Source organism: Oncorhynchus masou, chromosome 1, assembly GCF_036934945.1.
Source record: "Oncorhynchus masou masou isolate Uvic2021 chromosome 1, UVic_Omas_1.1, whole genome shotgun sequence".
Lineage (NCBI taxonomy): Eukaryota > Metazoa > Chordata > Actinopteri > Salmoniformes > Salmonidae > Oncorhynchus > Oncorhynchus masou.
Genome location: NC_088212.1, coordinates 56,997,545 through 57,022,405, shown reverse-complemented (window position 1 = coordinate 57,022,405; position 24,861 = coordinate 56,997,545). Strand labels below are relative to the sequence as shown.

The window sequence follows — 24,861 nt, the reverse complement described above, 5'->3', positions numbered from 1 at the left end:
AGCAAATAAATAAGTTAAAATTATTAAAATAATAAGTTCCAATTGCAGCCTTATTTTCAATATAATCTCTAAGGAAACATAATAGAACTTGTGTTCTATAATAACATTAACATTTTGCTTATTGTATATAAAACTAAATGCTTTTGCATGGGAATGGCTCATATCCTGTGTGCGTAAAGGTGCACGCACACAATGTTCTCGGATTTTCATCAATTGCCTTGCATGAACACCAGCTGACAGCAGCATGATAGGCTGCTTTTGTTAGGAGACCCCACAATAGGGGACAAGGCAAGGCCATGCTGACTCACTGACACTCCCTCCAAGAATTGAAGGGAGACCATAGTGTTGTTTAAAAATGTAATGAGTGAGGCAATTCCATCTAGTCCATTAAATGTCATGAGTGGGGTTGAAAGGCCATAAGAAATTGGTACATTATCCATTACCGTATTTTCAATAGTTTTTTATTCCCAATTCATTAACTCAATTTCAACTAATTCCTGGATTTCAAAACAATAACTTTTATTTTTAAAAACAAGTAGTTGCATATTGGAATGTATTTGAAAAAACACAAATACATTCCCACGCATAATAATTGTTTTAATGAAAACTTCCAAATACAATTTGGTTGACTGTTTTTTTTTAAATTATTATTATTATTTTTATACAAATAATCAGTCAAATACTCAAATAAAAATGTTGTTTTGGGCTGTGTATATTACAACCCGATCAGACTGAATCTGTTGATCTGGATGTTGATCTGGATTTAAAATGTATCATACTGTGACCAGATCCCAAATATCAGCTCTGGATTTATAAACTTTACAAACAAATCTTCCAAAATAAGTGCTTACGACTAATACTTTTCTTGCTTTCAAATAGAGGTGGACAACCACATGTGGTGGCAACTGAGCTGGGTGGTTTAAAATAAAAACAGCCTAAATAAAAAAACTATTGACCACATACCTTTGAATCACATTTTTGGTAGGGATAGGCCTACGGTTGGAAGTGTTCTAGTCTGGGTAGTTTTAGGATAGTTTTAGCAACGTTGTGATTTTACTCAACTGAATCTCCTGAAAGGAATTATGGAAACCAGGGGGATGCATTGTTTGATAAGCCTGGCACTATGCATAGGTCTAACCTCTGAGTTCCGCGTGGCAGGCCGGCGCGCTGGGTCAACCTGTGGCTGCAGCAGTCCACCATTCTCTTGAGGATGTACAGGCACTCCCTAAAGGTGGAGAAGAAGGGGTAGTGGCTGATCATGCACAGCGAGGTCAGCGTGCTGTCGCGGTTCCGATTAACCATTTTGGCAGTGCTGCGTTTGTGCCGAGGGGACCTGCCGGCATTTGGCTCACCACCGGGCGGTCCCGGCTCCGTGCCTGGCGTGGACGTGGCTGTTGTGTCGGCACTGGCAGGTGTCGGCAACGTGGAGGCAGTGGGGCAGCCACCACTGCCATCAGAACCCTCGCTGGTCGCTTCCGCTGTCTGTGCCGCCGTTCCACCACTACCTGCCTTGTCACGGCGGTGCCCCCCACGCTGGAAGGAGCGGTAGAAGTTGACGCAGATGCCGTAGCGCGTGATGCCCGAGTCTTTATCAGTGAGTGCGAAGACGAAGGAGGCGTCATCACGCAGGCTGACCCGGCGCTGCCGGATGCTCTGGCATCCCTCAGGCTGACAGAAGAAGACCACATCCGGAGACAGGGGGAAGTCCGGGTGGTCCTCCAGCGGGTAGCGACGAAGGAGCTGGGGGGTCTGGGACCCGGTATCAGTGCTGGGCTGCCTGGAAGGTAGGATGGCGGGAGAATTGGCATAGAAACAGTATTGTATTAAAAAAATATGCAAAAATCACAAAAACAAAGGCCTAACAATATAATGTGAGGTAGTAGGAATCAGTTTGGGATTGGACTGTTATCTCCCAACCATCCCTACGAAGTCCTCACCTGGCTCCAACCACCACCAGGTAGTCCAGCAGACGGGGGCACATTTTCTTTTTCTCCATCTTTGATTGATGACGTCTTTAAGTCATGGCCACACAGACATATATCACCTCTCTGGTCAGTCAGCAGCTGTTCAATCACGAAGAGGCAGGGCTAGGTGTGGGAGGAGCATGCAGGACCTTAGTGGTCATTGTGGACATCTGAGAAAAGAATGGGGAAACCTGTAAAACAAGAAAATGTAGTGTGTTACGTCTACGGTTATGGTTTTCAGCTTTATTCGGTCACTAAAACCTTGTTCACACTGGCAGTTTGAAGTGACTCAAATCCAATTTTTTGGCACACACATTTTTCCTGCAGTCTTTTTTTATTTATTTCACCTTTATTTAACCAGGTAGGCCAGTTGAGAACGAGTTCTCATTTACAACTGGGACCTGGCCAAGAAAGCAAAGTAGTGCGACACAAGCAACAACACAGAGTTACACATGGCACAATCAAACGTACAGTCAATAACACAATAGAGAGAAATAAATATGAAAAACTCCTGCAGTCTGAACAGCCCAAAAGCACATGGAATGGGATTTTCAAGCCACATACAAATCTGATTCCTGGCCATGCGATTTATTTTCTCTCAAGTTTTTAGACTGTTATTTGGCATATTTTGTTGCTTTCTAGCTACTCTGTTGACAGTTTGACAAGAACATGCGGTCGCTAACTAGCTTGTTAATTGTTACCAAACAAATTAGAGAAAGTGTTAGAAAGCTGAAAAACTATCTAGATAGCTAGTTGACTGCTGTGGTCCGCCTAAAAAGACTCGTTTTGATAGAAAGCACGAGCACCACCAATCAACCTACACCATTGCGCGCACACCCGTCGTTACTATGAAAACTAGCATAGCCATGTCAGCAAATGACTGCGGTCTGAATACACACAAATGCAATTTGATCAATTGTAACTTACAGTTTGAAAAGTCAGTATTTCTAAACGGATTTGAGCACTAAGGCCTGCTGTGTGAACAAGGCTAAAGCTAGGGTAATTGTACATTTTTTTAATGGAAATCTATTGCCTAAAAAAAAGTGTTGGTAAATTGAAAAAGCAGCTAACCACACAAGGCTTATTTGTTTAACACTGTTTTGTAATTCAAGCTTGTCTAGCTAATACTGCTATGACAAGCTTGAAAAAGTTTGTTAAAAAATTACTAATTTGAGGTAGTGTGTGCCGTGCACATGCACAGCTTTACGGACTCTACAGAAAGGAGAGTTCCCAGGAGTGTGAAGGTGAACGGAAAGGCTCTGGAGCAACGAACCGCCCTTGCTGTCTCTGCCTAGCCGGTTCCCCTCTTTCCACTGGGATTCTCTGCCTCTAACCCTATTACAGGGGCTGAGTCACTGGCTTACTAGGGCTCTTTCATACCGTCCCTAGGAGGGGTGCGTCACTTGAGTGGGTTGAGTCACTGATGTGATCTTCCTGTCTGGGTTGGCGCCCCCCCTTGGGTTGTGCCGTGGCAGAGATCTTTGTGGGCTATACTCGGCCTGGTCTCAGGATGGTAAGCTGGTGGTTGACAATATCCCTCTAGTGGTGTGGGGGCTGTGCTTTGGCAAAGTGGGTGGGGTTATATCCTTCCTGTTTCGCCCTGTCCGGGGGTGTCATCGGATAGGGCCACAGTGTCTCCTGACCCCTCCTGTCTCAGCCTCCAGTATTTATGCTGCAGTAGTTTATGTGTCGGGGGGCTAGGGTCAGTTTGTTATATCTGGAGTACTTCTCCTGTCCTATCCGGTGTCCTGTGTGAATTTAAGTATGCTCTCTGTAATTCTCTCTTTCTCTCTTTCTTTCTTTCTTTCTCTCGGAGGACCTGAGCCCTAGGACCATGCCTCAGGACAACCTGACATGATGACTCCTTGCTGTCCCCAGTCCACCTGGCCGTGCTGCTGCTCCACTTTCAACTGTTCTGCCTGTGATTATTATTATTTGACCATACTGGTCATTTATGAACATTTGAACATCTTGGCCATGTTCTGTTATAATCTCCACCCGGCACAGCCAGAAGAGGACTGGCCACCGCACATAGCCTGGTTCCTCTCTAGGTTTCTTCCTAGGTTTTGGCCTTTCTAGGGAGTTTTTCCTAGCCACCGTGCTTTTACACCTGCATTGCTTGCTGTTCGGGGTTTTAGGCTGGGTTTCTGTACAGCACATTGAGATATCAGCTGATGTACGAAGGGCTATAAAAATTTATTTGATTTGATTCCCACCCCACCTCAGACAGTGCAGACAATTACCATTGGAAACATGTCCACTCCGGGCAAATATCTTAAGAATCTACGATCAGTTGTCTCTTTTATGTGACCAACTTTTCAGTTAGTTAGCCTTTATGCATCATTATGATTACACTTTTAGTTTTGTTTGGGGGTGATGAAAAAGCAGCCAGTTAATACAAATGGTTCTCTATTCCATGCGAGTCCTTTTGAACCAGGTGTATTTCCTGGAGCATTGCTTTATCAACATGGTTTCTTGCTAGGACATCAAGACAGCTGGAACATTTCATACGACCGTTTAAGCCTTTCAGATTCCAAGAGAGAATAGCTAGCATTACCATTGTTTAAAAAGAAATATAAAAAAATATATATATTTGTAATGTAATTGTTATCTTTAGTGTTAATAACCCCCCCCCCGAACCACTTCCCTCCCCAACCTTCCATTCCCTGATTCACCACCCAAAGGACATCCAGCCAACTTGACACACTGTGGCAAGCATTGGAGTCAACATGGGCCAGCATCCCTGTGGAATGCTTTCAATGCCTTTTAGAGTCCCATGCCCTGACAAAATGAGTCTGTTCTGAGAGTAAAAGGGGGTGTAACTCAATATTAGGAAGATGTTCCTAATGTTTGGTATACTCAGTGCATGTGCTCTATGTATAAAAATAAAAATACATTCTATAATCTAGATATTCACAATAATTAAATCATGGCCTTTAGGCTAAGTCCTAATAATGATCAGTTGTCTCTGTATCTAGGTTAGCAACTACTGTTGCTAGTCAATAAACACTATTGGTAATCACTAGATAAAAAGGCGAGTACATCTAGCTTTCTACAATTTGATTAGTATTAGCTATCAACACTGCACTTTCAAATGGTGACGTTTAGCGCTTATAGGCAGCTAGCTAATACAGCAAGAAAGAAATCACATTTCGTTGTGTGAAAAAATATGCAGCCAAGGCTATATACATGAGTGTGCATGAGTGTGCTGATGCTAGCTAATGAAAGTGCTAACTAGTGCTTGATAACTGCGTTGCACATGGAAGTATGAATACAAGGAAAACAAACACCAACAGTGGCATTTCTGTGTCACCTCTACTGCAAAATGTGACAATAAGCTCTCCTTCAGGCAATTTCTATACTGAGCCTCCTTTCTGTTGGAGGCACTTGTAGGACTTAGGGAGACTTTTCAATAGCGGGTCTCAAAGTAAGCAGCTTAGGGGGTAAAGGGGTCCTGTGCGAGAGATCTTCCGGGAATGTAAGCTCCCTCAGAGCTTGCACTATAGTCCAGCCATCACTCTAACAGGTACTGGCAGCAGGCTCAGCGAACAGGAGTAACCATGACCATCCCCCACTGCTGAACCACTTGGATAAGAATCAAATATACCCAAAATTGTATATTTTATGATAAAATGGTACATTACTAGATACCGTTACATTTTGCATTTTAGTAATTTAGCAGATGCTCTTATCCAGACTGACTTACAGGAGTAATTATGGTTCAGTGCCTTGCTCATGGGCACGTAGACAGATTTTTCACCTCTTAACCGCTAGGCTACCTGCCGCCCACTTAAGGAACATTTTAAAGATAGGAGGCAGTCTGGGAAGCGTGTCAGTCAACAAGGGTGGTCATTTGAATTAAATGGCTGCCATTTGGATTTCCCTGTACTTTCCCTGAATGTTGAAAATGGAACAATACAACTCTACCTTTTTGAATGGGATGTATGGTACACAATACTAAGGCTACCATTACTTATTATGCAAGGGTATCGTATACCAGGGTATCGCCCAAGCCTATGGAACAGTAATTTAAGGGGCACATTTCCACCACATTTCTGCATAAAGTTAAGGACACATATACACTGAGTGTATAAAACATTAGGTACACCTGCTCTTTCAATGACAGACTGACCAGTTGAAAGCTATGATCCCTTATTGATGTCACTTGAAACTAGGGAGCACTATTTTTATTTTTGGAAAAATAACGTTCCCAAAGTAAACCGCCTATTTCTCAGGACCAGATGCTAGAATATGTATAGAATTGACAGCTTAGGATAGAAAACACTCTAATGTTTCCAAAACTGTAAAAAAAATATTGTCTGTGAGTATAACAGAACTGATATTGCAGGCGAAATCCTGAGAAAAATCCAATCAGGAAGTGACTCTTATTTTGAAACCCCCGTCTTTCTATACATCCCTATTGCCCATTGAAAGGGATATAAACCAGATTCCTTTTTCTGTGGCTTCCCTAAGGTGTCTACCGCCTTTAGACGTAGTTTCAGGCCTTTATTTTGAAGAATGAGCGTAAACGACTACATTGCGTCAGTGGCCAGCTGAGGGCTCTGAGTGATTCTTCCTTAAAAGGCAGAGGTAGTCATTTTTCCTCTCGCTCCTACTGAAAAGCCAATTGTCCCGGTTGATATATTATTGAATAGATATTTGAAAAACACCTTGAGGATTGATTATAAAAAACGTTTGCCATGTTTCTGTCAATATTATGGACATAATTTGGAAACATTTTCGGTGTCATCGTGACCTCTATTTCCAGTGGATTTCTCAACATAACGTGACCAACAAAAGGAGGTATTTTGGGTATAAAAAAAATCATCTTTATGGAACAAAAGGAACATTTGCTGTCTAACTGGGAGTCTCGTCAGTGAAAACATCCAAAGCTCATCAAAGGTAAACAAAAAATTTGATTTCCTTTCTGATTTTCGTGACCAAGCTTCCTGCTGCTAGCTGGACATAATGTTATGCTAGGCTATCGATAAACTTACACAAACGCTTGTCTTACTTTGGCTGTAAAGCATAATTTCAAAATCTGAGATGACAGGGTGATTAACAAAAGGCTACACTGTGTTACACTATATTTCACTTGTGATTTCATGAATATGTTCTAGTAATATTTTTTGACCGTTGCGCTATGCTAATTAGTATAGTTGATGACAAATCTCCCGGATCCGGGATGGGTAGTTCCAAGAGGAACCTCTTGGGGCTAGGGGGCAGAATTTTCACTTTTGGATAAATAGCGTACCCAATTTCAACTTCCTGCTACTCATGCCAAGAATATAAGATATGCATATTATTCATAGATTTGGACAGAAAACACTCTGAAGTTTCTAAAACTGTTTGAATCATGTCTGTGAGTATAACAGAACTTATGTAGCAGGCATAACCCAGAGGACTAACTGTTCAGATTTTTTTTTGCCTCTCTCTGTTCCCTGAGGTGTTATTGCCAAGGGATATTTCTTAGGAACCTGTTTTCAGTTCCTACCGCTTCACTGGATGTCACCAGTCTTTGGAATTTGGTTGAGGATATTCCTTTGTGCAATGAAGAAGTAGGCCAACTAGGAACTGGGTACACTTTTGTGAGTTGCGCAAGACGTGAAGTGGCACTGATCCAAAACCACCATAAAAAAGCCAGACTACGGTTCGCAACTGCATATGGGGACAAAGATCATAGAGAAATGTCCTCTTGTCTGATGAAACAAAAATATAACTGCTTGGCCATAATGACCATCATTATGTTTGGAGGAAAAAGGGGGAGGCTTGCTAGCCGAAGAACACCATCCCAACCGTGAAGCACAGGGGTGGCAGCATCATGTTGTGGGGATGCTTTGCTGAAGGAGGGACTGGTGTACTTCACAAAATAGATAGCATCATGAGGTAGGAAAATTATGTGGATAATATATTGAAGCAACATCAAGACATCAGTCAGGAAGTTAAAGCTTGGTCACAAATGGGTCTTCCAAATGGACAATGACATCAAGCAAGCATACTTCCAAAGTTGTGGCAAAATGGCAAAAGGACAACAGAGTCAAGGTATTGGAGTGGCCATCACAAAGCCCCGACCTCAATCCTATAGAACATTTGTGGGCAGAACTGAAAAAGTGTGTGTGAGCAAGGAGGCCTACAAACCTGACTCAGTTACACCAGCCCATTCAGGAAGAATGGGCTAAAATTCACCCAACTTATTGTGGGAAGCTTGTGGAAGGCTATCCGAAACATTTGACCCAAGTTAAATAATTTAAAGGCAATGCTACCAAATACTAATTGAGTGTATGTAAACTACTGACCCACTGGGAATGTGATGAAATAAAAGCTGAAATAAATCATTCTCTCTATTATTCTGACATTACACATTCTTAAAATAAAGTGGTGGTCCTAACTGACCTAAGACAGGGAATGTTTACTAGGATTAAATGTCAGGAATTGTGAAAAACTGAGTTTAAATGTCTTTGGCTAAGGTGTACGTAAACTTCTGACTTCAACTGTATATAGCCTTGGCTACATACTTTTATCACGCAACAAAATGTGATTTCTTTCTTGCTGTATTAGCTAGCTGTCTATAAGCACCAAACGTCATGCATTCACCATTTGAAAGTGCAGTGTTGATAGCTAATACTTATCAAATTATATAAAAAGGCAAGTATATAGTTTTCTATAGTCAGGATCGAGGGCAAAATGAACGGAGCAAAGTACTGAGAGATCCTTGATCAAAACCTGCTTGAGAGAGCTCAAGACTGGAGCGAAGGTTCACCTTCCAACAGGACAATGACCCTAAGCACACAGCCAAGACAACGCAGGAGTAGCTTTGGGACAAGTCTGTGAATGTCCTTGAGTGGCCCAGCCAGTGCCCGGACTTGAACCCGATCAAACATCTCTGGAGAGACCTGAAGATAGCTGTACCTCAACGCTCTCCATCCAACCTGACAGAGCTTCAGAGGATCTACAGAAAAGAATGGGAGAAACTCCACAAATACAGGTGTGCCAAACGTGTAGTTCATACCCAGGAAGACTCAAGGCTGTAATCACTGCTAAAGGTGCTATAACAAAGAACTGAGTAAAGGGTCTGAATACTTGTGTAAATGTGATGTCAGTTTTTTTATTTGATAAATTAGCAAAAATTTCAACAAAACTGTTTTTGCTTTGTCATTATGGGGTATTGTGTGTAGATTGATGAGGGGGGAAAAGGATTTAATACATGTCAGAATAAGGCTGTAACCTTATCAAATGTGGAAAAAGTCAAGGGGTCTGAATACTTTACGAATGACTGATACATCGTGGAGGCCATAGGGATGGCACAGTCCATCAGTCAGATGTGCTACTGAAAATATAGACGGTTATATTAAGTAAAAACAATGATGCAACACGAATAAAAATATTATTATTTTATAACAAATGCGCTTTCTCCAGCATTGGATAGTAGTCGCAGTCCACGGTTCAAACATTTACATTTACATTTAAGTCATTTAGCAGACGCTCTTATCCAGAGCGACTTACAAATTGGTGAATTCACCTTCTGACATCCAAACACACATCAGTGCACTGTTGAATTGGCGCCTTTTCCTAGACCAAGTTAACCAGCATATTGGTGTTGAGAACAATGCAGCAGAGGCAGTAGAAGAATGAGGAGATGACAAAACAGACCTTGCCTTATTGTCTAAGAAAAGTGAGGAGAGAGGAAACCAACTTAATTAGGTCTATAATCAGTAGCCTAACTGTTAAATGTGCCTGGCTTTATCAACAATATATCTATAGAAATAAGACAGATCCTGCTTCTGTTGCCTGTTTGAGTGTGACTGTTTGTTTAATAGCCTGCTGATTCCGTGAGCACCAAGCCTCATGCAATGAATGACATGTCAAGTAAACAACTTCCCAAATTTGGCTGTTTTTAATCTTTGCTTTGCTGTAAGAAAGGCTTTACACTTTTTTCATTAGTACAGACTCTCTGGTATTATTTATAATTTATTTAGTGTGGTTTACACTTCCAAAATGAAATGTATATTTGTTATTATTACTATTATTATGATCATAAGTAACGTCATTGTCATTAGTACCCTTAGGATAGCAGCCTTGTATAAACACCATTGAGCTGTTGGCCTAAGAGCTCATCCTGTTTAGTCTGAATACCGTAACTTACTTCGGTCTACATTTCAATACTTACTTAGAGGCTACTGTATCAATCATTCATTCATGTCATCACACAGCATACAAGTCATTCATGATTTGAAATGCAATCAAACATTTGTTTTAAAATATAACTATGAATAATTAGTTTAAACAATAAACAAACCGTTCCATTACGGAAATTGCATTCAATAATGAATGCTCCTGTTTTGAGTCTTTGCTGTAATAAAGGCTTAACAAAAACACAATTTTACAGAGTCTCTGGTCGGCTTATAATTTATTTAGTGTTGTTTACATTGTTCCAAAGGGTCAGAAAAATCGTATTGTTTTCTATACAGCACCTGTTTGGCACAGATAAGATAAAGAGCAAGAGCTGGGTGCATGTTATCTTTCTTGTTCTCTAGTATTTTCCACAACTAGTCAAATGTATTCCACCCATCTGACTTTCCATTTACCTCCTGAGCAACCAGTAAACATTCCCCCATTCCCAGTTTATTTTTCACGTCCTCTATTTGGGCCCCATAGTCAGGCCCCATATTCGGACCGGATAGGTTTTACTGGGGGAGGTCGGGAAATGTGATCATGTGCACAAGTATACAACACCATATCTGTCATTTTAGTTCTGTCCGAATCTGCCATGTCAGTATTTGTTTTACATGGCATGAGAGTAACAACTCCAGCCAGAATAACCTACTATTTCTTGGCGAACTCCAATGTCCTCTGACAATACTAGTCCCGTGCGAATCGACATCCCTGTGTTTTGAGAGAAATGTCTGTTTGACAGCTTGCGGTTCGTACAACAATAAATTACATTTTTTTAACTATGTGCTACGCATAAGCTTTATATATGAATGGCCTACATGTAGACTATCAACTTTCACAGTGAATGCTTTTGTTTATATAACTGAATACTGCCAAATGCATCAGTAAAAACTATTGAGCCTATTAAATGCAATCCTTGCTGTTAGATAGGAAAGCAGCATAGCTGAACTAAATGTTTAGAAATGACAACTTCAGTGCTTCATTTGTAAATTGGGAGGTGCCGGGAAAAAAAGTGAGAGCAAAGGGGGGGGGGGGGGCTGGGGAGTTCTGAGGTAACGAATGCATAAACAAATGAATAAATAAACTTTATAATAAAGCATTGCATGTATATCATTGCATTTGCATAGTAGCATTAGAGTAGAGGCGTGCGCTATCGTGCATACATTTATTTTGCCACCCCACACCAAACATGGTCACGACACGCAGGTTAAAATATCAAAACAAACTCTGAACCAATGACATTAATTTGGGGACAGGCCGAAAAGCATTAAACATGTATGGCAATTTGCTAGCTAACGTTAATTTGTCCAATTTAGCTAGCTTCCTTTTGCTAGCTAATTTGTCCTGGAATATAAACAGTGAGTTGTTATTTTACCTGAAATGCACAAGAACCTCTATTCCGACAATTTATCCACACATAAAACGGCCAACTGAATCATTTCTAGTCATCTCTCCTCCTTCTAGGCCTTTTCATCGTTTAATTTATATGGTGATCGCATCTAAACGTTCATTGTATTACCACCACTACCGGCAAAACAGTTAGTCTTTCAATCACCCAAGTTGGTACAACCAATGAGGAGAAGGCACGTGGTTACCTGCTTCTATAAACCAATGAGGAGATGGGAGAGGCAGGACTTGCCGCGCGATCTGCGTCAGAAATAGGAATGAGTTTTATTTTAGCCCTTGGCGTCGCAGACGCTCGTTGGCACGCGCGAGCAGTGTGGGTGCAATAATTGAATAACGTGGATTTCTACATTTATTTTCCGGCGCACGCGACGTGTCCAGTCTGGTCAGCGTGTTACAGAAGTTGCACACATGGGGAGATTTTTTTGTAGCCTAGGATCGGGGGAAATTTTGGCCTTTTATAAACTCATTTCATGCAGTTTTACATAATTTTACATGACTGTAATTTTACATGACTTTGGCATAATCTTTTTTTAATACCGCGAAAATTATCGAAATGGCAGGCTACTCTGACATTAGTAATCCGAGATCAATAAAAACGACCTTGTCTTGAATCCATCAATAGCCTAGGTCTAGGTGTGTGGAGCCACATTGTAGGCTACAATATGAGGAAATGAGTCCTAAAAATGCTTTCCAGTTTCACAGACTCGCCCAATGATGCGCAACTCACTCGCTCTCTCTTTTGTAAAACAAAATAATTTGATAAAAATATTTTGGTAGTCTACAGCATAGTCTTCTCTTTTCAGCAGGAGCCATTTGCTTTCCCTCGATTGTATTTGAAATATTGCTTAAGGCCCGTTTTGTCTGCAGCTGTTTGTTCACTGAGATTTGCCGCGCGTTCCCGCCTGTAGGCTATTCCTTGTTATTGGGCTACAATCCACAGCGCAGCAATTTAAATAAGATACTGAACCTCTGTGGCTAAATTATAGGCTTTATCATGGTGTAGTAGGCTATTCTGAATGATTTCATTTATTTCTGAACAGACAGCAGTAATTCTATAACTTTGGCAAATGTATTTCCATTTTTAAGGGGTGCTGCAGTCTGTTCAGAACCCTTCAGGCAGCTGTGAATCTATAAGAGAATAAATTATTAAGTGCAACGCTGGAGAGATGACAGTTGCAGGCTCATGTCTATCAGAGCAGAGATGATAGAAAGTGAATCTCATTCTAGTTATGTGAGAGATACTGGCGCGCTTCTCACACAGCCACGCGTTGGTCTCAAACATAGGTTACAATGTTGCGCAAACCCTAAACCCAGGCCCGCCCAACCCAAATTGATTCTTAGAATATTAGGCCCGGGGTGAAAATCTACTTTTTCACATAACAATTTTTGTGGGGTCAGGAGAATTAACGAAGAGGCAATTCAAATATACATGGAAGGCTTTTATTCAAATTTTTACATTGCAAAAAGTGAAAATTATTATTATTATTATCAAAGTAGGCACTAGTTAACTTTCTCATCCATAGCTTTAAAACACATCAAGTGCAATTGCACTACTTAGCTCACATCTGAAGGCTGGGGGCCATTTAGGACGTACTGCGGATCGCTAAAATATCCTAATGATTATGATCACACTTCCTCAATTCAAATATTATGGCGACACTATACCAAAGACGGTTCGGTGTGGTTTAGAATCTTGGGAACCAAGCTTGAATTATCAGTATGGCCCCATCACCTGGACATATACTGTAATTCTGTATCTATATCGTTCTCTAGTAATTATAGTCCTTTGCGAATAGGTCTTTAGCAGTGGTGTAAAGTACTTATGTAGTACTTAAGTAGTACTTGACTATTTATATTTTTTGATTACTTTTACTTGACTTTATTCCAAAAGACAATATTGTACTTTTTACTCCATACATTTTCCCTGACACCCAAAAGTACTCGTTAATTTTTTTATGCTTAGCAGGACAGGAAAATGGTCCAATTCACACACTTATCAAGAGAACATGCCTGGTCATCTCTACCGCCTCTGATCTGGCGAACACACTAAACACAAATGCTTCGTTTGTAAATTATGTTGGAGTGTGTCCCTGGCAATCTGTAAAAAAAATTGTGCTGTCTGGTTTTGCTTAATATAAGGAACATGAAATGATTTATACTTTTACTTTTGATACTTAAGTATATTTTAGCAATTACATTTACTTTTGATACTTAAGTTTATTACAAACCAAATACTTTTACTCAAGTAGTATTTTACTGGGTCACTTACACTTGAGTCATTTTCTCTTAAGGTATCTTTACTTAAGTATGATAATTGGGTACTTTTTCCCCACCACTGGTCTTTGGTCATACCTGTCACATAAAGAGAGCATGGGTTGAGGGAATAGGGAATGTTTTTCCTAAACAAATTTCGGTAACATTTCAGATTTCGATAACAGAACAAACAACTCTTGGTCGACCAAGAGTTTATTATTTTTTTCGGGGACAGCCTAAACTCGCATGAATATTTATAATGACCACATCATTGTTGTGGTACGCCCTCATCATTCCAACACAGTAAAGCTGCTTTTTAACTAAAACATTTTTGAAATGAAAGGACAACTATTTCACTAATATTGTATATTTCATAGAAATCTGGAAACCCTGGACAGTTACTTAAAGGGAGCTACGTTCATTGTGCATGACACCACAAAGTAATGCTTGCAAGGCCTGTGGCATTCTGGTATGCCTAACAGGTATCTGATATTCCCAGAAAAGCTGTGCTGATGTTGAATTATAAGCCCATCTGATGAGGCACTTTCCTAACGCTAGAGAGAGGGCATTTGCTGAGCGATAGTACTGCATTATCTCACAGACGACAGATCAGGTCTGTCAAATAATTTGTAGTGAGGACTGCAAACTCAAGTGTTTGAGAACATGAGAAGTAATCCAGCTAAGCATTTATGGAGATGTAGCCCAAAGGACAGGGGATTTGAAACGTGGAAATAAGCTTTCTACACATCCAACCTTTACAACTTCACCAACCCATGACTAAGACGTAGGAATTCAAAACACACGTTGCAAATTCAACATAAATCAGGAAAAGTGACCAGTGAGTTTGTGTATCATAAACTATAGGTCTCATTGTGCCACATTCAAAGACCTAGAACTCCTCTTCCAAAAACATACATTTTGGTAAGACGTATACTGCTATCATAATGAAATACTCTGATTAGGAAGTGCTTGTGGAGAATCACTTGGGCTGCAAGTCTCTCGCAGCACTCGACCAAGCAAAACTATCAATCTGCCTCGATGGCAATGGGTGGAAATTAAGGCATGATTCAGTGATTAGAGCAGACACTTCTGCTCAGAAAGCAGTTTTTGCTAAGAGTCAAAATATCTCACAAATCAGCCTGTGGACAGAGATTTGAGATAGATAGCTGGGCTGACATTGTAAGTTAACACGAAATGGGCCATTTGGATAGTAAATACGGCAAGACATAAACATGTCTCCAAGTACCGTTTAGGCTACAGAACAGATTAACATACTAGAAGAGCCTGAAGCGACTTCATGGAGGCATGTCTCTGACATGTGAATTTGAAAACATATATATATTTCACCTTTATTTAATAAGGCCTATGACAAACTCATCTACACATACAGTGGGGCAAAAAAGTATTTAGTCAGCCACCAATTGTGCAAGTTCTCCCACTAAAAAGATGAGAGGCCTGTAATCTTAATCATTGGTACAGTTTAACTATGACAGACAAAAATTTGAAAAAAATATCCAGAAAATCACATTGTAGGATTTTTTTATGAATCTATTTGCAAAGTATGGTGGAAAATAAATATCACCTACAAACAAGCAGGATTTCTGGCTCTCACAGACCTGTAACTTCTTCTTTAAGAGGCTCCTCTGTCCTCCACTCGTTACCTGTATTAATGGCACCTGTTTGAACTTGTTATCAGTATAAAATAGACCTGTCCACAACCTCAAACAGTCACACTCCAAACTCCACTATGGCCAAGACCAAAGAGCTGTCAAAGGACACCAGAAACAGAATTGTAGACCTGCACCAGGCTGGGAAGACTGAATCTGCAATAGATAAGCAGCTTGGATTGAAGAAATCAACTGTGGAAGCAATTATTAGGAAATGGAAGACATACAAGACCACTGATAATCTCCCTCGATCTGGGGCTCCACGCAAGATCTCACCCCGTGGGGTCAAAATGATGACAAGAACGGTGAGCAAAAATCCCAGAACCACACAGGGGGACCTAGTGAATGAGCTGCAGAAAGCTGGTACCAAAGTAACAAAGCCTACCATCAGTAACACACTACGCCGCCAGGGACTCAAATCCTGCAGTGCCAGACGTGTCCCCCTGCTTAAGCCAGTACATGTCCAGGCCTGTCTGAAGTTTGCTAGAGAGCATTTGGATGATCCAGAAGAAGATTGGGAGAATGGTCATATGGTCAGATGAAACCAAAATAGAACTTTTTGGTAAAAACTCAACTGGTCGTGTTTGGAGGACAAAGAATGCTGAGTTTCATCCAAATAACACCATACCTACTTTGAAGCATGGGGGTGGAAATCTCATGCTTTGGGGCTGAGAGAGACCAGGACGACTGATCCATGTAAAGGAAAGAATGAATGGGGCCATGTATCGTGAGATTTTGAGTGAAAACCTCCTTCCATCAGCAAGGGCATTGAAGATGAAACGTGGCTGGGTCTTTCAGCATGACAATGATCCCAAACACACCGCCCGGGCAACGAGGGAGTGGCTTCGTAAGAAGCATTTCAAGGTCCTGGAGTGGCCTAGCCAGTCTCCAGAGCTCAACCACATAGAAAATCTTTGGAGGGAGTTGAAAATCTGTGTTGCCCAGCAACAGCCCCAAAACATCACTGCTCTAGAGGAGATCTGCATGGAGGAACGGGCAAAAATACCAGAAACAATGTGTGAAAACCTTGTGAAGATTTACAGAAAACGTTTGACCTCTGTCATTGCCAACAACGAGTATATAACAAAGTATTGAGATAAACTTTTGTTATTGACCAAATACTTATTTTCCACCATAATAAATTCATTAAAAATCCTACAATGTAATTTTCTGGATTTTATTTCCTCATTTTGTCTGTCATAGTTGAAGTGTACCTATGATGAAAATTACAGGCATCTCATCTTTTTAAGTAAGAGAACTTGCACAATTGGTGGCTGACTAAATACTTTTTTGCCCCACTGTATTGGATAGCCATCTTGCCTTCCCATCTAAAACAATTAAGGCTGGTTTATACCTTACGTACGCAACACAAAAACAGTATGCTAAATGAGAGCCTGCATTCTTGTGCAAAATTATGAATTGTTGGGCTGCGCATATCTGTGTAGGTTTGCTACGCAACACCATTTTACATAGCTACTTGTAGTTCTTCCACGCATCAGTACATAGGATATAAACTAGGCTTAAGGCACAATTCATAAAGGAAATATCAGCATACTGAGTCTGTGTAAAACCTGCTGGATCTGAGAGAAACATTTCTAGAAAGAAGAGAATGGAAGTCTAACAGCCTTGCTCAACTGGTCATGTGACCTGCTTGCTACACAGTCTATCATCTTTTATTCCGCCTACAGCCCTAGGATCAGCCCTGAGGTAATAACAATCAGCATAGTTGTCATAGCAACCCAAACCTGCTTCTTTCTTGCTCAGCTGTGTGTCGGCTATTCTTAAAATCAGAGAATGTTAGTGGGCAGGGCACCATGTTATCAGTGGCACCAAAGGTTTTATTATCTAGGCTAAGGGGCCATTTTACAAAATACGATGAGGTCAAATGAGGAAATTAACCATGACAGCTACAAAGCAAAAAAACCAGGAAGAATGAGGCCTATATATGGCTCTGGACAAGGCCTGACCAAACTTAGCACAAAACGGGAAGAAGACAAGTACCTCGAGTAGACTCAAAGAATAATGTGAATGGGTTCATTAAAAACTTGAGGCTGCAATCTAAAATAGGCATGAATCCTGATGAGTTTCTCTGGCAGAATCTGTACATAACTGGCCTTTCACTGAAATGTAGCCGAATGTTTGATTACAGCAGCTCTAGTTCATTCAATTTCCTCAATGACGCCTGCAGCTCATTTGTTTAGTTGCTCCTTTCACAATAAAGCCTAATTACCTACCCACAGGCCTCGGATATGGATAATGCTTAATTGTGTGCTCAACTTCAGGTCATGCCCTTACAATATTAAGCAGACGTCAAAGGCTGGTACAAACAAATGTCAATGGAAGGTTATTCTCAGGTGTCAAAAAAGGCCCACTCCTATGAATGGTCAACAAAGCAACTAGGCCTATAAACGGTCTAGAATCATAATTTAAGATGCCACCGCATGTACACTGGCCTAGCTTTTTTATATCAATAACACAGAGGAAATATTGCCTGAGCCTTCTTCACTGGTTTGTTTACCTTCCTTGTTGGAGTAGCATAATTAATTTACAAATGTGTGGGCGCTAATGCACTAGGGACCTCAGCAGTGAAGTGGCAGCAAATAACAAATCTGTGGCAATGTAAAAACTGTGCACGCTTGTATCTTGTTCCCAGTAGCCTCCCTTAGTTTTTTTATTTAACCAGGCAAGTCAGTTAAGAACAAATTCTTATTTACAATGACGACCTACCCCGGCAAAACCCAGGACTCCCAATCCCGGCCGGATGTGATTCAGTCTGGATTTGAACCAGGGACTGTAGTGACACCTCTTGCACAGAGATGCAGTGCCTTACACCATTGTGCCACTCGGGAGCCCTTCTTAATGGTGTTGAAATGTTGGCTCCACCTAGAAATCTATAACTCAGAAGTTAGGCTTAGGCTACATCTAGTGCCAGACCACGTGACCATTTAACAAAGTAGTCCAGTGCCTACAACTACTCAGTGCATTCTGCACTATAAACTAGATACATTTGCAAGTGGTGCCTTTGAAACTCCACCCAGAAAGACAAACATTCCACAACCAGATCAGCTTACCAGTAGCCTATATCTGATAAAGATGGTTGTGTTTGATCTGATGGGTCAAATATTAGCCTACTAGGCCTAAGTGAAATAGTCGTGCAACTTCTTATCTGGGAATATTGAAGACTCATGTTCAAAGGAACCACCAGCTTTCATATGTTCTCATGTTCTGCGCAAGAAACTTAAACGTTAGCTTTCCTACATAGCACATATTGCACTTTTACTTTCTTCTCCAACACTTTGTTTTTGCATTATTTAAACCAAATTGAACATGTTTCATTATTTATTTGAGGCTAAATTTATTTTATTGATTTGTTGTATTAAGTTAAAATAAGTGTTCATTCAGTATGGTTGTAATTGTCATTATTACAAATAAATGAACAAATAAATAAAAATTTGGCCGATTAATCAGTATCGGCTTTTTTTGGTCCTCCAATAATCAGTATCGGCGTTGAAAAATCATAATCGGTCGACCTCTACTGAAAACAGCCTGTAGCAGACTGCAAAAGGCTAAATTTAAATGCCTCAAGGATCTAGACAACCATTACAAAATAATTCAAACCTGTCCAAGTAACAAACTACCATTAGGATGCCTTCCTCCAATTGGATTCAACTCTACTGAATATGATTCATGAGGCTGAGATGGAATCTGTGTGCAAAAATTAGGGATGGGAATTGCCAGGGAACTCATGATACAATATTGTCACAATACATAGTTGCCGAGAAGAGACTTATTGCGATTCGATGCTGCAAATGTATTGCTATTTGAGGTTCCAAATATATTGCTCAATATACACTATATTAACAAAAGTATGTGGACAACCCTTTAAATTAGTGGATTTTGCCATTTCAACCTCACCCGTTGCTGACGTGAAAAAAAAAAAAATTGAGCACACAACCATGCAATCTCCATACACAAAAGTTGGCAGTAGAATGGCTTTACGGAAGAGCTCAGACTTTTAATGTGGCGCAGTCATAGAAAGCCACCTTTCCAACAAGTTAGTTCATCAAATTTCTGCACTGCTAGAGCTGCCCTGGTCAACTAGAAGTGCTGTTATTGTGAAGTGGAAAGGTCTAGGAGCAACAACGGCTCAGCCGCGAAGTGGTAGGCCATACAAGTTCACAGAACAGGACCACCGAGTGCTGAAGCGCATAAGCGTGGCAGGGTAGCCTAGTGGTTACCATCTGGCAGTCGAACGAACAAATCTGGGTTTGGCAGATGAGAGGGGAATGCTACCTGCCCCAATGCATAGTACCATCTGCAAAGTTTGGTGAAGGAAGAATAATGGTCTGGGGCTGTTTTTCATGGTTCAGGTTAGGCCCCTTAGTTCCAGTGAAGTGAAATCTTAATGCTACGGCATACAATGACATTCTAGGCGATTCTGTGCTTCCAACTTTGGGGCAACAGTTTGGGGAAGCCCTTTCCTGTTTCAGACCCTGTGCACAAAGCGAGGTCCATACGGAAATGGTTTGTTGAGATAAGGTGTGGAAGAACTTGACTGGCCTGCACAGAGCCCAGACCTCAAGCCCATCGAACACCTTTGGGAGGAATTGGAACACCGACTGCGAACCAGGCCTAAATGTATACAGTTAAGGCCCAGCTAGGCAGTTATTTTCTGTCCAATATATAGCAAAACATTTAACTGCCACCTTCATTATGCCACATTAATGACAACACCAGAGTTTTTATATTTGGCCTGGAATTGAAGGCCCCCAGCATCAACATACAGGGCTGACAACATACACAATTTCCTCACCAAAACCAATAACCCTACTTCATTATAACGTCACTGTGTACACTATGCGTTGCATGTCGGGTTTCGACAGCGGGAGGAAATATTAATAAACACCTACAACAAAAAGTTTTAACACTGACATAATATTGAAATAGGGTTATTGAAAATACACATTTTAAAGTAGGGATGACAGAGCTAGAGCTCCTGGTCAAGTTTACCAATCCAACAGCAACACTGACAAAATACAAGATACACTGTAAACCATCTGACAAGAGGTGAGCTCTGGGTCAAGCAATCAAAGCCTTCCTTTCCCAGAGAGCTTAAAATCAGAGTAGGCTAGCGTAATGACTGAACCATGTGAGAGAAAGCAGGTCCCCGCCAATCGAATGATCTTCAGAGGCTAAATAATGGCCCAGGTTAAGGCAACAGCTGAATCTGGTCAGAGTGGTCGACTCTGCAGGTGGTACTGACTGGTTATGTAAGCATTGAGGGGAGATATGATTCACACAACATGCAAACCAACTCTAACACTGAATTGCAACCAAAATGGAAAGGATGTAGCCTATTGCAGTGGCCTCACATTTTTAAATAGCCAGATTGTCCCTTTATTGGACAAGACAATGTCTTATTAGTTTTGCTGCGTACAAAACTAAAACTGTGGAGAGACACCGAGAAACATTTAACATAAGTACACAAAAGTGCTGTACAGTCGGAAATATTCTGAAATACTGCAGTTTAAAATACTGCATTTTCACCATTCACTGGAAATTGGTGCTCTTGATGGTGTTTCAAAACATGAAAATGACTCCATCACACCAGCTGGCTGGCCATGGTCTTATAGTAAATAAACAACTGTGGCTATTTCTTCACATCTCTTTTGGGCTGCCTAAAGGAACGGATCTTGATGTTGTGGCTAGTGTGTCAGCAATCAGACATAGGCAGAATTAATATATTATATTAGGCCTAGGTGCCTATATGTTATGCCCTCTATCAAATGAATAAGACACTGACTAGTACAAGCAAAACTGCTTTAATAGTACTCACGCAAGTATTTAAGCTATAGGCTTGAGATTCTCTCATTCTTGCAATGTCATCATAATTGATGACGTGCAACTGCAGCCAGACAGTGCAAGACTCTTCTGCATAGGTGACAATACATCATTGGTGACAATGGGTCAAAACGCCCTTGACCCCAAGATCCAAGGTAGCCTTTACCTTACTTAACTACAAATAGGGACTTTAGAAAGGTTTTCCCTCAAAGACTTCTGAGTAGCATCCACATCGTGTCTTGCTAGAAGCAGGCTAACTCAGTGTGTGATTGCGGCGTACATGAGCGCCCCCCTCCTCGAGCATCTCATTGTTCCTGCATGAACGCCCCCCTAAGCACGCCCTCTTCATGCTTGAGTGACACTTTTGATATTCTGGATATTCTGATTGTCTATGGATTAAAATGTGGGTCAAAGGGGAAATAAGTATTATCTGAGTTTGAAGGACACTGTCTACAGGTGTCTTAGCTAGTTAGCGATGTTGCACCTGCCAACCGCCAGCTGTGTACCGGAGTCCGCCTAGCTAGCTAGCTTACTAGCTAGCACACCATGTCCTTTGCTCCCTGTCGAACACCTGGCCTCGCCGTCGTTAACAGAACTGTGGGAAAGCCGCGTCCGACAGGCGGGGGCGAAGTACACCGTCCACTGGTGTCCTAGCTATTGTTAGCTACCTATTCCGCCAGCCAGCTAGCACCCAGTGTCCTTCACTAACACCAGCCCTCGCCTTCATTAACAGAACTGCGGGAAAACAGTGCCCGACAGGCGTGAGCAAAGTGCAGTCTGCTGCTGTGCTAGCTACCTATCCCGCCTGCTGTGTACAGGAGTCCTAGCTAGCTAGCTAGCTAACACAGTATCCTTCGCTCCCACCTGCCCGAACAACAGCATCGCCATCGTTAACAAAACTGCAGGAAAGCAGTGCCTGATAGCCAGGGCGAAGGACACCGTCTACCTGGTGATGGTACGTTTGATCCCGGAGCTCCGAGGCACGTGTCAAAATAGCTAAGCAGTGTACTTCAAAGAAGTGTGCCAATCCCTGTATCAATTTATCAGAGCATGTGATCAATGACATCCGAAGCACCACCACCTGGTTGGTTTGGTATTGGTTTGGTAGAAGACAAAAAGGCTAATTGCGCACGTGCTAGGGATGTGGGACATCATCTCTAACAATTTGGCAGCTCTAAATTATTTTGACCAGCAGGTGCCAATAGTAACTGTGTTTGTTGGTCAAAGCCTAGAGTAACTAACCTATTTTCGACAGAATTGGGTGGAAAACCTCAAAGCTTAGTTTCCCCATCACTAGGGGTGGTAGGTAGCCTAGTGATAAGAGCGTTGGGCCAGTAACCAAAAGGTTGCTGGATGGAATCTCCGAGCTGGCAAGATAAAAATCTGTCGTTCTTCCCCTGAACAAGGCCTTTAACCCACTGTTCCCCGGTAGGCCGTAATTGTAAATAAGAATTTGTTCTTAACTGACTTTCCTAGTTAAATTTTAAAAATAAAATACGGAGGTTTTATCAGTGGTTGGCGTCCAATGTTAAAGTGCATTTCCGCCACCTACTGTACTGGGGCGACTAACTCCAGCTTTTGTACCAGAGTCCTAGCTTAAAAATGGATCAATCGAAGTAATAAAGAGGGGTGCAGGAACGCCCTGAATTGCGAGCCGCAATGGCACCCTTCTCGGATAGCTACATAGCCTGGGTTGCTGGCTAGATAGAGCTTAGTTATAATACTACCTCACACTGTCTTGACGGAATAATGACGAAGACCGTGGTGATGGTGACTTAATTATGTTTAACGGAAAAGCTACCGGCAAATGGTTAACAAGTACCATGCCATGTTTAATTACAATGTCAATATGGACGTGGATATTCTATCTACAACGACCTGCATTTAATTATTGTTCCAGTATTTAGCTGATTATTACCATCTATAAATAATCAGCATCCTCCAGAACACAGTTACAGAGCAAACCAACTCCATCACTCATACGTACGTCACGAGTGCATTAGCTAACAGCTATCGTAAGTAGCTAACGTTAGCTATCATAAGTAGCTGGCTGTCGATCTTCAAGTTTGTTTACCATGGCAAGTAACATTTTATCGTCAGTACTAATTGACGTCACATTTGTGAAATTTGCTCCCAAAAAAGATGCGAATAGAAAAATGCAAGAACATCTTACCAGTATGTTAGATAGGTGGCTAGGAATACCCGCTAGCTAGTTAGCAATCGTCGTCGGCCTGGTATGTTATTGATGGTAGAATGAAAGCCAGTGAGTGAGATGAATTGAGACGTATTTCAAATAGCGATATGTAATAAGTATCCTGGATCCATTTTCCAGAGATGGTGATTCAACAGCTCTTCAATGTGTGCTTTAAATCCACACCTAATTTTAGACTGAAATGCTTGCTCGCGTATGATTATTGGCTTAAAACCTGCCTTCATAACATTTCCACCAGATCGTCTGCAGGGACTGGAGTTCCGCGGATGGGGGCAGACTGTACCATCGTGACACCTATGTGACTCTAGCCACAATAACGATTAGCCACAAAGTGGAAATTGCTGTTCGTCTTCAAACTAAAAGTCCCTCGTTGAAAGTGATGCAAATATTTCGGTCATGTCATATTTTGACGACATGTTTAACAAGGTGGGACTGTTATACACATTTAACAATCAGTTGAATTCGCACTGTGGATGTATAAGACTTCCTAATTGCATTAGGGCATACTTATTTAACGGTAAAGCCTTACCTATGGCTTGTGGATCAATAAAATAGTGTATCAGTCTTTTTTTTACCTTTTATTTAACTAGACAAGTCAATTAAAGTAAATTAAAAAATATATATACCAAAAGGTCCTATGGGTACAGGGGCTGGGATTTAATATATATATGACAAAACATACATCACGACAAGAGACAACACAACACTACATAAAGAGAGACCCAAGACAACAACATAGCATGGCAGCAACACATGACAACACAGCATGGCAGCAGAGAACAGGGTACAAACATTATTGGGCACTGACAACAGCACAAAGGGCAAGAAGGAAGAGACAATAATACATCACGCAAAGCAGCCACAACTGTCAGTAAGAGTATCCATGATTGAGTATTTGAATGAAGAGATTGAGACAAAACTGTCCAGTTTGAGTGTTCGTTGCAGCTCGTTCCAGTCGCTAGCTGCAGCAAACTGAAAAGACGAGCGACCCAGGGATGTGTGTGCTTTGGGGACTTTTAACAGAATGTGACTGGCAGAATGGGTGTTGCATGTGGAGGATGAGGGCTGCAGTAGATATCTCAGATAGGGGGGAGTGAGGCCTAAGAGGGTTTTGCAACGGGTATACAGAGATGACCAGTTTACAGAAGAGTATAGAGTGAGTGCAGTGATCTGTCCTATAAGGAGCATTGGTGGCAAATCTGATGGCTGAATGGTAAAGAACATCTAGCCACTCGAGAGCATCCTTACCTGCCGATCTATAAATGACATCTCTGTAATCTTGCATGGGTAGGATGGTCATCTTAATCAGGGTTAGTTTGGCAGCTGGGGTGAAAGAGGGGCAATT

General features: G+C 41.3%; 1 protein-coding gene across 22 annotated transcripts in view; it reads right to left on the bottom strand.

Moving 5' to 3' along the window:
* LOC135546615 (MAP kinase-activating death domain protein-like) overlaps positions 1 to 23,778 on the bottom strand; it is an 85,080-nt gene extending 61,302 nt beyond the window's left edge. For all 22 annotated transcript variants that reach the window (XR_010456610.1, XM_064975185.1, XM_064975222.1 and 19 more), the window contains exons 1-3: positions 23,478 to 23,778; positions 1,938 to 2,155; positions 1,139 to 1,777 (exon numbers count right to left, since the gene is read on the bottom strand). Coding sequence is in view for 21 of the 22 variants with exons in the window: in XM_064975185.1 (XP_064831257.1) it covers positions 1,139 to 1,777; positions 1,938 to 1,996 (698 nt within the window). In the remaining variant the exon portion in view is untranslated. The remainder of the gene's footprint in view (positions 1 to 1,138; positions 1,778 to 1,937; positions 2,156 to 23,477) is intronic.
* Between the last annotated feature and the right edge of the window lie 1,083 nt (positions 23,779 to 24,861).